Below are 13280 nucleotides of genomic sequence, written 5' to 3' on the forward strand. Positions count from 1 at the left end.
CCCAGCCCACATTCAGGCCTCTGCATCCCAAATGCAGTCGCTGTAGAATTCCACGCCAGGCTCTTCTGTTCTGGGCAGTGTGCTAAACGCTCATGATGTTACTGCTTTCAACTTGAAAGCATCATTAAGTCCAGCACGTGAGCTAACCATAATTAATTGCTGCTGGGGTTATTTTGCCAGGGATCAACCCCCATTGTGAGGCAATAGGTCATTGGCTATTAGGTTGCACAAAGTCATTTCCCAACAATAAAAGTATAAACCAAAGAAGTCGGAATCTGAGGCTTGCTTTTAGTTCGGTACAAATTCAGTCCCATGCTTTGCTCCCCAAAACACCAGTGCACCATAGGTAAGACATAATTGTTCCACACACACACACACACACACATTGAGCACGGGCCCACGAACTCTTGAAATGAAGTGGCTCAGATGGGGCACCCAAAATTAGTGAAAATGTAGGCCTAAGCCTCTCTGTGCCTCAGTTTCTCCATCTGTAAAACAGGGATAACAGCACTGCCTCAATTACCTCCCAGGAGTGTTGGGGCTTAGTAGAAGATGTAAAGCACTACATGACTGCTGAGAGTTATTGTTGTTACAGTTTTAAAGGCAAAATTATAGACATGTGCAAACATATACAGACGCTCCCCGAATGAGCTCCATTGCAGTGAGTGACCAAGTTTGTTCCAGGAACATGCTAAATATTTTAAGATACTGGCTCTTCTTACATCCGCAGTTTCTGTTTCCTTGGTGTGCAGGTATGTAAAAGAGCCCTACAGTACATGGACAGGCAGGCACCAGAGAGGATGCTGATCTACTCCCAGCCCTGGAAATTGGCAGTACCTTAGATAACTGGTGTTTCCCCAAGTTAACCTGTCTCTCTTTCCTCCCATTCTTTCACCCCCTGCTGATGTTGCTGACCTCTAAACAGCTGATCACAGCAAGCAGAGTTCTGCTTGCTTCACAACCTGTCCCTCCAATCACCAAGCAGAGATCCTGGAGGTGGGATTACATCTATCTCCAGCTAATCACAGCCTACCGGAGAGAGAGAGGAGGGGTGGGACACTTGGCCCATGCCTTTTAATCTGATCGCGCTGGCTCATCTGCTGTAAACAGAGCAGCACAAGAAAGACTGCAGCTGAGAGAAGGGTACAAACATGTCCCAGCAAAGAACCATACGGCTATCCTTGCAGCAGCATACTAGCATGGTCTATGTGCTGGGCACAGAAATCTCCATTGACATACAGGGGTAAGAAATGCGAGCTTTAATAGCTGGCGGTTCTCTGATCATTTGGCTCTTTACTGGTGTCAGCTTTAAATGGATACTGTTCCCTGGGTTGGGGAAGGCAAGGGGTGCAGCGCTGGTAAAAGTAACTTGGAATGAACTCAGCTAGAAATATGTTGAAAATTATACCCTGGGTGCCAGCAGCCACATATAAGACTGGGAATGACTAAACAGCTAAGGGAAGTGGCATTTTCTACTGGGCTCCAGATGCGTGTCTGTCTAAAGTCAGGGGCCAGATCCTCACTGGTGCAAAGTGGCTCGGCGCCCCTGAAATCAGTAGAGCTGTGCGGATCTATCCCAGCTGAGGCTCTGTTTGGTATGCTCCGCACATGTACTGTTTGCGCATGCATTATTGTTAGGGATGAACGGCTTGGCTGCAGAACTCCGAGATTCTTTGTGATGCCCAGCTCTCCGCTGGGAGTGCTTGGCTTCTCATACCAATGGCGTGCAGGCCGAGATCGAGGGAGGGGAAATTTTGCACCCGCTCTCTGGGATATAATGTGGCTTCCTCACTCCAGCACCCTATTTTGTCTGGAGTGAGGAAATTCACAGAGTTCATTTACTGGCACTAAGGGACGAGGAGAAAGTTCAGAGGCAGAATGGTTAAGTGACTTGCTCAGAGAGTGGAGCAGGCTAGTGGCAAAGTCAGGCATTAGAAGGGAACTCTTGAGTCCCTCCTGCTGGTAGAGTACATAGGGCTGCTTCGTCCAGGGAACTCTTTGCCATCACCTGAGATTGTATGTGTAAGATCTTTAGGGGAGGGGCTGTCTCTTCTTATGCGTATGTACAGCCCCTAGCACAGTGGGGCACCGATCCCAGACGGGGGCCTCTGCATGCTACTGTAATACAGATACTTAATAAATGAATCCGCAGCATCTCCAGCAGTGCCATCTTTTATTATTTGTATTATGATAGCCCCTGGGGTTGGGAAGGCAGGGGGAATTATCCCTGGTTCGATACCCAGGGCTGTAGGAAATCAGGTAAAGTTGCAAAGAATACATTAGACTTGAAGGTGGGGTGAGATCAGAGTGCAGAGCTCCAGGTTCGCCTCCCTATAGACACCCACCTGTCTTTATCTGTTATCCTGCAATGTCCCTCCCTCTTCTTCCCGAGAAGTCTGAACCTTTGTAGTTGCATGTTGCAACTGCTGCTGAACTCCAGGCTTCCCGGTGCAAGGCCCGTCTGCAGTTGAGTTTCTCTCCCGGGGGAAGCAGGAAAGATCTATGTTGTATCACACTTATCTCCAGGTGTGACTGTTCGTTATCAGGGAGCAGGTGACCTGAGGCATCCCAGACCTCAGCCAGAGATGAACAAAAAGCCTCTGACAGCTATTATTCAACATCGGTTGCCTGGCAGAAAGCCAGAAATTAAATAATGGAGTGTCTCTCTGATGCAACTTCTTGCTGCCACTTGCAGGCACACAGAGAGTCTAGCCAGCTCCCCAGCCTCATGCAGAGCTCCAAGGCCAGCTCTTTGCTGCTGGGTGGCTCCAGGGATGGGATACTTTCTTGGTCACTGTGATGCTGGCAGACCAGGTCTTAGACCTTAGGCCTTACCTGAACACTGACAAATGCATCGCTGGTAACCAGTGTGGCTCACCTGTCTTAGTGTTGTTATTCTAGGTATTAGAATGATAAACGTGTTTAGACTTTATGAAGTGCTTGTAAGTTGCTGCCTGCATGAATCTCACTTACAACAGCTGTATCCATGCTTAAGTAAGGCTGCGAGTTTGTCCCAGAGGTCACGGACTCCGGGACTTGCCACGACTTCTGCAGCGGCTGGTGCTCTTGGCTCAGGGGCAGCTCAGGCAGCCCCTGCGCCAGGCATACCGGCAGCTGCTGGGGCAGTCTCGGCCCACCGCGTCCCCCCAGCAGCAGTGTTTGGCTGTGGGAGGGGGCAGGGGGTTGGAGCACCGGTCGGGGTGAGGTGGGCTCTGGCCTGTGCTTACCCGGGGGGCTCCCTGAAAGTGACAACATCCCCCTCGCTCAGCTGCTAGGCGGAGGCGTGGCCAGGCAGCTCTGCGCACTGCCTCCGCCCACAGCGCTGGCTTCGCATCTCCCATTGGCTGGGAACCGCAGCCAATGGGAGCTGCGGGGGCGGTGGTTGCACACACAGGCAGTGCGCAGAGCTGCCTGGCCACCTCTTTGCCTAGCAGTTGAGCAAGGGGGATGTCACCGCTTCCAGGGAGCCCCCCTCACCCCGTCCCATGCCACAACCCCCGACTTCCTCCCACATCCAAACTCTGCTGCTGCTGGGGGCGGGGAGGCATGGAACCAGGTAGGGAGCCTGCTGGCTCTGCCAACCATGCCCCCCCAGCATCAGCGGGGGTCCCGGGCCAGCTTGCGCCACACCCATGAAAGTGCATGAGTAATTGTCCCATCAGCTTGAACGAGCACCAGCCGGGGGCTGGGGCCGCAGGCCACCCCCCGCATCCTCTGCCCCCCCAAGCAGCCGGGCCACCCTCCCCCAAGTTTTATTCACTAGTATTTTTAGTAAAAATCACAGACAGGTCACGGGCTGTGAATTTTTGTTTATTGCCCGTGACCTGTCCGTGACTTTTACTAAAAATACCTGTGACTAAAACGTAGCCTTAGTTATAAGGTAATAGTTAAGTGCTTGCTCTGAAACTGGAAACCTCCCCAGTCAGGAGAGGAGCATTACCAAGTGTGAAATACCAGTTTGCCCCAGGAGGCATTATCTCCTGCCCAGTGAAAGAAGGCCCATCGACACCACACGAACCATTGTGAGACATCAGAGGACAAAAGACTTTGTGAATTGCTTGCTCCACTCCCATGAAAGTGCATAAGTAATTGTTCCATCAGCTTGAACTCTGGGGGAAGGGGATAAAAACCCCTGGCAGGAAGAAACTGGGTCTTTATGGTGCTTGGACTTTGAGGGGCAAGGATTTCTAAGCATAAGCAAGGGATCCCCAGTACTTGGCCTGGGTTAGCCTTAGAGGACTTATAGAGCTTGGACATAAGACTTACAGCAGCTTCTATCCCCTTTTGAACCTGAAGACTGGAACTCATTGGTATGTGTATGTTTATCGTATTTACAAGGTTAAAGAACTCATTTCTTTTTCTTAGTTAATCGATCTTCACATAGTTTATTATAGGATTAGCTACAAGTGTTGTCTTTGGAGTAGGATCTAAGGTGCAATTGACCTGAAGTAAATGATCAGTCCTTTGGGACTGGGAGTAACCTGAATATTGTTGTGATTTTTGGTGTAAGGGATCACATATCACAAAGGTAGGTTTATCTGGGTGGCAAGATAGATAGGAGTACCCAAGGAGACAGTCTGTGAGTACTGAGAAGTTCACACTGGATTTGTGAAATCTAAGTATAGAACTCATACCCAATTTGTGCTGTGTGCCCTGCTTAACAGTCTGCCCTGAGTTGGCACTCATGCTGTCTGGAGCCACTCCAGACAGCTTGACAGTCACTGTTTCAAATCCAGTCAAAGAAGATTAGAAGTTGTTAGTAAGGGTAACATGCTGGCTAAGTGTGTTGTCTTCCTCCAGTGCCTGATTCATAGAGATAAAAGCCTTCTACTGCTACCACATAATGGAAGTACTCCTTTAGGTCACATGGCAGAGACCAGTGTCTTGGAGCTAAAGAAGTGGGGTTCAGTCTCCACAGACACCCTTTTGGGTGGGGGATCATTACACATCTGATGGCTGTTTGGTAGCCTATTTGAACTGAGCACAGTTCATAGGAGACAGGTGTCTGTCAACACTGGCACCCTTGTTCGTTTTCTCAGTGGAAGGGCCAGGGACTGAATGGCCTATGGTCACTGAACTCAGTCTCCTCTTGTCCTTAGGAAGGGTCTCCCCAGGACAGTGCTGATGCATGTTGGCAGGGCAGCGTACGGGAAGTTCACCCCATTGGGGCCTGAGATGCATCTGCTCTGGGAACCAATCCACTCCTGCTTTCCTTCCCCATTCTCATCCTGCAGCCAATCTTGCTGGACCACAATCCAGTCCCCGACCTTCATCATCGCCATCATGTATATTACAGTAGCCCCTAGCGGGCCCAGTTGAGACTGGGGCCCCTCTGAAGGGAATGCACTCACCACGACAGGGCCTCTATGGGGCCAAGCATGGCATAGTGTCTCTTTCCCCATCCTGTGCCCCCTGCTGACGGCCTCTCTGGTCCTCTGCCTCTTCCCACGATTGGGCCCTCCAGTCATGTCATAGTTTCGTCCACTCCTTCTGGAGTAACAAAGTCCCACCAACAGAACTTCACTGTTGTTATATCAGGTCTCTGGCCCCAATTCTGGGCCCTGTGGTCCTTGTGCGCCCTATGCTCAGGGGTTCCAGTCATCCTTTGTCCCCTTGTTCAGCCTGTGTCACCATCTCAGTGGCTGGTAGGGAAATGCAGGCCCTCACACTACACCAGGTTCCAGCTTGGGGATCTTATAACCAGTTGCCCAGGTCTGCTCAGTCCTACACGATGCTGCTACTTCCTTGGGCTTCTTCCTACTCAGCCTCTCTCAGGTCTTCTCCCCACAACCTCTGTGGGCTCACCTGGCTCTCACGACCGCAAATTAAAGCATAATCTTGAACCCACTGCACCCTCCTCGGGCTTGGCCTTTCATGCCTTCCTTCACTGAGCACCTCCCTGGCCCTCCCTGGAGGCCTAGATCCTGCCCTTTTATCAAGGCTTATTGCTGGAGCCTGTTCCACACCTAGCAGCTGCTTCGTCTCTCCTGGCCTCTTGCCAGACTTCCCTACTCAGGATACAGTCCCAGGGCCTATTCCTCCCCGGGCTTTCTCCTCACACATTCTCTCAGGCCAACTGATCATGTCGGCAAGAGCAAATGGGACAAATGCCCACTATTGTCAAAAAAGTCCAGACAAGGCTTAAAAAAGGGACTGTCCTGGCCAAAACGGGACATACGGTCACCATAATCCTGCCCCAAATTGTTTACAGTCTCAATAGTCAAAGGATTATGCTCCCCTACCTTTACAGCTGGGGAAAGTGACACACAGTGAGAAATACATGACTTGCCTAAGGCCACACATGGGGTCGGTGACAGAGCCAGAAATGGAAGCCGGATCTTCTATATCTCAGTCCCGGGGCCTGAAACATAAACTAACTTTTAAATCCCAACGAGACTCTGAAAAATCAGGCACTCACTTGATTTCCTGTCTCCTCCAAGCCTGCCGTAATGGCTCCTCTTCACTGAGACTGCAGCATACACTCTGTGAAAGACCCTGCTGGGAGTGCAGTCTGCTTCCTGCATTCTCCCCCCAACCCTCCATATGAACAACTTTCAATCTGCTCTTCCTAGAGCTACTTGGCCCCTCTGTTTCCATCCCTCTTCTGGCAGCAGCAGCCCCCTGGTTCTGTTGTGGTCACAGGGCCTATCAATTTACCCTCACAGTGAGCTCAACTGTCAAAAGTCAGTGTAAGGTCATAAGATGTCACAATCACCTCCTACAACAGATGGGGATGGGGAAAGGGAGACGGACTGGATTGGTCCAAACAAAAAGGCCGATTGCTACAACTTTAGGACTGTGTTAGGATCATGTGGAGATAGAGGTGGTTAGGGACTATTTAGAAAAGCTGGACGTGCACAAGTCCATGGGGCCGGACGAGTTGCATCCGAGCGTGCTGAAGGAACTGGCAACTGTGATTGCAGAGCCATTGGCCATTATCTTTGAAAACTCGTGGCGACCCGGGGAAGTCCCGGATGACTGGAAAAAGGCTAATGTAGTGCCAATCTTTAAAAAAGGGAAGAAGGAGGATCCTGGGAACTACAGGCCAGTCAGCCTCACCTCAGTCCCTGGAAAAATCATGGAGCAGGTCCTCAAAGAATCAATCCTGAAGCACTTACATGAGAGGAAAGTGATCAGGAACAGCCAGCATGGATTCACCAAGGGAAGGTCATGCCTGACTAATCTAATCGCCTTTTATGATGAGATTACTGGTTCTGTGGATGAAGGGAAAGCAGTGGACGTGTTGTTTCTTGACTTTAGCAAAGCTTTTGACACGGTCTCCCACAGTATTCTTGTCAGCAAGTTAAGGAAGTATGGGGCTGGATGAATGCACTATAAGGTGGGTAGAAAGCTGGCTAGATTGTCGGGCTCAACGGGTAGTGATCAATGGCTCCATGTCTAGTTGGCAGCCGGTATCAAGTGGAGTGCCCCAAGGGTCGGTCCTGGGGCCGGTTTTGTTCAATATCTTCATAAATGATCTGGAGGATGGTGTGGATTGCACTCTCAGCAAATTTGCGGATGATACTAAACTGGGAGGAGTGGTAGATACGCTGGAGGGGAGGGATAGGATACAGAAGGACCTAGACAAATTGGAGGATTGGGCCAAAAGAAATCTGATGAGGTTCAATAAGGATAAGTGCAGGGTCCTGCACTTAGGATGGAAGAATCCAATGCACCGTTACAGACTAGGGACCGAATGGCTAGGCAGCAGTTCTGCGGAAAAGGACCTAGGGGTGACAGTGGACAAGAAGCTGGATATGAGTCAGCAGTGTGCCCTTGTTGCCAAGAAGGCCAATGGCATTTTGGGATGTATAAGTAGGGGCATAGCGAGCAGATCGAGGGACGTGATCGTTCCCCTCTATTCGACATTGGTGAGGCCTCATCTGGAGCACTGTGTCCAGTTTTGGGCCCCACACTACAAGAAGGATGTGGATAAATTGGAGAGAGTCCAGCGAAGGGCAAGAAAAATGATTAGGGGTCTAGAACACATGACTTATGAGGAGAGGCTGAGGGAGCTGGGATTGTTTAGCCTGCAGAAGAGAAGAATGAGGGGGGATTTGATAGCTGCTTTCAACTACCTGAAAGGGGGTTCCAAAGAGGATGGCTCTAGACTGTTCTCAATGGTAGCAGATGACAGAACGAGGAGTAATGGTCTCAAGTTGCAGTGGGGGAGGTTTAGATTGGATATTAGGAAAAACTTTTTCACTAAGAGGGTGGTGAAACACTGGAATGCGTTACCTAGGGAGGTGGTAGAATCTCCTTCCTTAGAGGTTTTTAAGGTCAGGCTTGACAAAGCCCTGGCTGGGATGATTTAACTGGGAATTGGTCCTGCTTCGAGCAGGGGGTTGGACTAGATGACCTTCAGGGGTCCCTTCCAACCCTGATATTCTATGATTCTATGATTCTATGTCTGGTAAACAAGAAAAGTGTGAAACCAAAAATCAGTGACCCAAATGTGGTGTGTTGGAAACGAGGCCTAAATGGTGGACCAGATAATGAGGGGATGGGCCACTCCGCCCACCACTCCCTCTGTGGGACTTTCAGAAAAGAGACATTGGGAGAGAAATTGGCTAGTGGAGCAAGCTTCACCATCATGCCTGCCTCCCCCACCATCTCCTGGGACCTTTGTCATCCTGATCCTGAGAGATGTCCTGACTGGACTGGACCAGAGAGAGGGACCCAGATGACATGGCTACCTCCACCAGGTCCAGCTGAATTCCAAACACCACCTGGGATGAAACAGGATCAAACTTTAACAACAGCAACACTTCCAGCCCATCTCAGCTAACTTCTCTTTTGCCCCAAAGGACAGCGATTAGCGTTTCTGATATTAGCTGAGAGACTGTCTAACAAGGGGTTTTTCTTCTAAAAACTCCCTCCAGCTCAAGGAAAGGGAACAAGGGATGTTGTTAAAAAGAAAGGTTTATTTAATACAGTACATTTCAGATGCTTTAACTGTCCTTTTCCTATATCTTTAATAAAGGGTTGAAAGGATTTCTAATCATAGATAAGATTAGATTTTGGGGGGAGGGATAGCTCAGTGGTTTGAGCATTGGCCTGCTAAACCCAGGGTTGTGAGTTCAATCCTTGAGGGGGCCATTGAGGGGACAAAAATTAGGGATCGGTCCTGCTTTGAGCAGGGGGTTGGACTAGATGACCTCTTGAGGTCCCTTCCAACTGGGATATTCTACTACTGTGATTCTAATAGTGTGTTTGCCGTGGTACTAAGCAGACCGAGGTCTCTGTGCACTAAACTCCGAACGTTGTTTAATGCTGCTTAATGTTGGACAGTGACTGGATGATGTTAATGCCTTTGGCCCATATAGTCCATCTAAATAAATACATCTCTTCCACAGGCTGTCCAGTTGCTCAGGCTCATGGCTTCCTCAAAGCTCTTTATGTTACATGCTGCAGATGCGAATTCCCTTCAGGCAGCTATTTGGACTTAAATGCAGAAGGCCTGTGTTAGGGGAAGAGAGGGCAAAGTGTTAGTCTCTAAGGTGCCACCAGTACTCCTTCTCAAAGTGTTTGAGTTGCTCTTGTGTTTCCTTTTCCCTGTGCTATCTCACGGTTGTACAGCAGGGAAGTAGATGGGCTAATAGTTTTATAGTTGGCTCAGAGAATGGCTTGGAGTGTCACTGATGCACACCATAAATTTAGAGCTCAGGCTGTCCTTGGAATCAGAGGAAGGGAGAGAAGCTTCACTGTTCTGTAACTGCATCCGGTAGCTTGGTGGACCAGCCACCACCAGGCCTGCAGGAAGGGGGAACGGGGGGCAGTTCTGGGTGTGACTGGCAAGTGGCAGGATTGCCAAACTGAAGAAATCAAGCACCAGGTGATGTGGAATGCCCTCAATTAGAGCTGAGTGAATCATTGTTTTTTTCTGTTCAGTGACCCAACTGAAAAATCCCAGATGCAAGCTGTTGGAGTTTCAAACTGAAACAGAGCTCTTTTCTTGGTTTGTTTTTCTTGCTGAAACAAAACAACTGAAAAAATACTTTGTTTGGGTAGAAGGAAACATTTTGAAATGCTGGTTTTGAAGTGACACCTCAATTAGAAAATGTCAATTCAAAAGGACCCGGCTTCTTTAAAAACAAAATGAATTGCAAAACCATTCAAAAGAACCTGGTTTATTTCAAAGCAAAATGGCAAAACGGTTCGTTCAGAAAATGCTGACATGAAAATGGCTCAGAAACCAGATATCAAAGATTAAGAATCCCCAGTGTATTTTTTCTCTTTCATGATTTTTATGAGTTTTGGGGGCTAACTCATTAGTTTTTAAGCACTTGGGGTTGGCAACACTGCACTATGGCGCCTTTGCTAGATGCAGCATGTCCCAAACAAGAACAGGGAACTTCCTGGAAAATACCCACAGGTAGAGGCTAAGGGTGGTAGCTGCATTCCTTGCCTGCCAGACTTGACTACATCCCTGACAGACCCACCTCACATCTTGGCTCTCCTGTCTTTAATCATCTTTGTGCCCCGCCTATTGTGAGTCTTCGTAACAGTTAATACCCCGGTCTCTGGGGCTGGGGCTGCACGGTGGGGAAAGCTTTGCTAATCCTTATCTACATAGGTAGCAACATACTGGTCACAGATTTTTGTGATGTGATCTCTTGTTTGTTCGGTGCTTGGTGACTAACACTTGGCTGTTCCCTCTGTGTCAGCTGGAAAAACAGTGGACTGACATGAGTTTGTCATGAGTTCTCAACCACGGAACCAACCGTCCTCGCTAATCATAGGATACCAGAGTTGGAAGGGACCTCAGGAGGTCATCTAGTCCAACCCCCTGCTCAAAGCAGGACCAATCCCCAACTAAATCATCCCAGCCAGGGCTTTGACAAGCCGGGTCTTAAAAACCTCTAAGGATGGAGATTCCACCCCATCCCTAATTGAGCAGCATGAATTGGCACGATGAAGTAGCTGTGTTCAGCCAGGCTTTTCCTCAAGTGATAATCCTTATAACAAGGAGGCAGTCCCTCCTCCAAACTCTCCTTTGCTGCGATGCCCACAAAAAACTGGACAATGGTTAGGCCACTGCTGTGTGGGGACCACTGCCAACATGCTGACCAGAGCTGTCTCAGCGTTTCCTTGTACTCCCCCGTCTGTTTGTATCCGTCTGCTGGTTTGTAAGCCCCTGGGGGCAGAGACCATCTTTTTGTTCTGGATTTATCCAGTGCCAGGTGCGACTGGGTCCCGGTCCGTGATTGGGGCTCCTCAGGGCTATGGTAACCCAAGTCATAAATAATAAAAGGTGAAGGAAACAGCCTCTCAGGTTGGGACTCGGCTCAGGGCTATGAGCTTTGGGAACGGATTCGGACCTTCCCAAGGCATCCCCCCAGCTCTGCACCAGATAAGGGGAAAGCTGAACTGGGTTTAATCCCTTGTTTGCTGGGAACCAGGTAGGGCTACTGGCCATTGTCACCTCATGCAGAGGGTCACCAATGACTGGGGCACTTTCTGCTGAGGTGAGGAGGACGTGCTGGGAGAACTGCCTTTGGAATGCTTGTCTCCTTCCTGACCCTGCACTGCTAAAAGGCAGCACAAGTCAGGGCCTGCCAGTAAGCAGGCAGGTTCCTCCATCCATGAAGGACGGCTGGGATAAACTTGTTCTTTCTGCTTTATTGATTAGCAGGAAATCTTAACTCCACCTGTTTGGCAACAGCTTGTTTCCTGGGTCTGCTTCTGGCCAGGTGTGACTAATTCAAAATGATCTGGACTAATGACTAAAGGGGGGAGGGGTAGCTCAGTGGTTTGAGCATTGGCCTGCTAAACCCAGGTTTGTGAGTTCAATCCTTGAGGGGGCCATTTAGGGATCTGGGGCAAAAACTGGGGATTGGTCCTGTTTTGAGCTGGGGGTTGGACTAGATGATCTCCTGAGGTCCCTTCCAACCCTGATATTCTATTCTATTCTATTCTATTCTATAATGACAGGTTTCAGAGTAACGGCCGTGTTAGTCTGTATTCGCAAAAAGAAAAGGAGTACTTGTGGCACCTTAGAGACTAACCAATTTATTTGAGCATAAGCTTTCGTGAGCTACAGCTCACTTCATCAGATGCTTATGTGGAAAGTGTAGAAGATCTTTTTATATACACACAAAGCATGAAAAAATACCTCCTCCCACCCCACACTCCTGCTGGTAATAGCTTATCTAAAGTGATCACTCTCCTTACAATGTGTATGATAATCAAGTTGGGCCATTTCCAGCACAAATCCCAGAAGTCACCTACTACAGGACAGGCCCAACAAAGAAAGTAACAGAACACCACTAGCCGTCACCTTCAGCCCCCAACTAAAACCCCTCCAACGCATTATTAAGGATCTACAACCTATCCTGAAGGATGACCCAACACTCTCACAAATCTTGGGAGACAGGCCAGTCCTTGCCTACAGACAGCCCCCCAGCCTGAAGCAAATACTCACCAGCAACCACATACCACACAACAGAACCACTAACCCAGGAACCTATCCTTGCAACAAAGCCTGTTGCCAACTGTGCCCACATATCTATTCAGGGGACACCATCACAGGGCCTAATAACATCAGCCACACTATCAGAGGCTCGTTCACCTGCACATCCACCAATGTGATATATGCCATCATGTGCCAGCAATGCCCCTCTGCCATGTACATTGGTCAAACTGGATAGTCTCTACGTAAAAGAATAAGAGTAAAAGAGAGTGGTTACTTTAAATAAGCTATTACCAACAGGAGAGTGGGTTTGTGTGGGGGGATGGGGGGGCAGTGAGAAAACCTGGATTTGTGCTGGAAATGGCCCAACTTGATTATCATACACATTGTAAGAAGAGTGATCACTTTAAATAAGCTATTACCAGCAGGAGAGTGGGGTGGGAGGAGGTATTTTTTCATGCTTTGTGTGTATATAAAAAGATCATCTACACTTTCCACAGTATGCATCCGATGAAGTGAGCTGTAGCTCACGAAAGTTTATGCTCAAATAAATTGGTTAGTCTCTACAGTGCCACAAGTACTCCTATTCTATTCTATGTTTTCTCTTGAAGAGGTTTGCATGGCTGCCACAGGAAGGATCCTCACCCTAACCACAGAGACCGTGACTCATGGGAGTTAACAGGAAAGGTGGATGCTGAATGACAAGCTAGGGCTCCCAATTGTGACCGGTGTCCTCTGCTCCTGATGGCTCCAAGGGGCCATTCTGCTGTCACTGGTTAGGAAGGGGGTTGAAAACATGCATCTGAATGATTGAATTGAATGCATGGACTGGATTGTCTCCGGTCAACCAGAAGTGCTCTGCTTTATG

The 13280-nt window shown here is 49.0% G+C and overlaps 1 protein-coding gene across 1 annotated transcript in view; it reads left to right on the forward strand.

Annotated features, from left to right (window-relative positions):
- The first annotated feature begins 1117 nt into the window (after nt 1-1117).
- LOC144276841 (protein-arginine deiminase type-3-like) overlaps nt 1118-13280 on the forward strand; it is a 44386-nt gene continuing 32223 nt past the window's right edge. Inside the window, exon 1 of the mRNA XM_077837213.1 lies at nt 1118-1243. Within this exon, the coding sequence (XP_077693339.1) occupies nt 1152-1243 (92 nt within the window). The 5' untranslated portion in view covers nt 1118-1151. The remainder of the gene's footprint in view (nt 1244-13280) is intronic.

The sequence above is a fragment of the Eretmochelys imbricata genome, chromosome 18 (assembly GCF_965152235.1).
Source record: "Eretmochelys imbricata isolate rEreImb1 chromosome 18, rEreImb1.hap1, whole genome shotgun sequence".
Taxonomy (NCBI): Eukaryota; Metazoa; Chordata; order Testudines; family Cheloniidae; genus Eretmochelys; species Eretmochelys imbricata.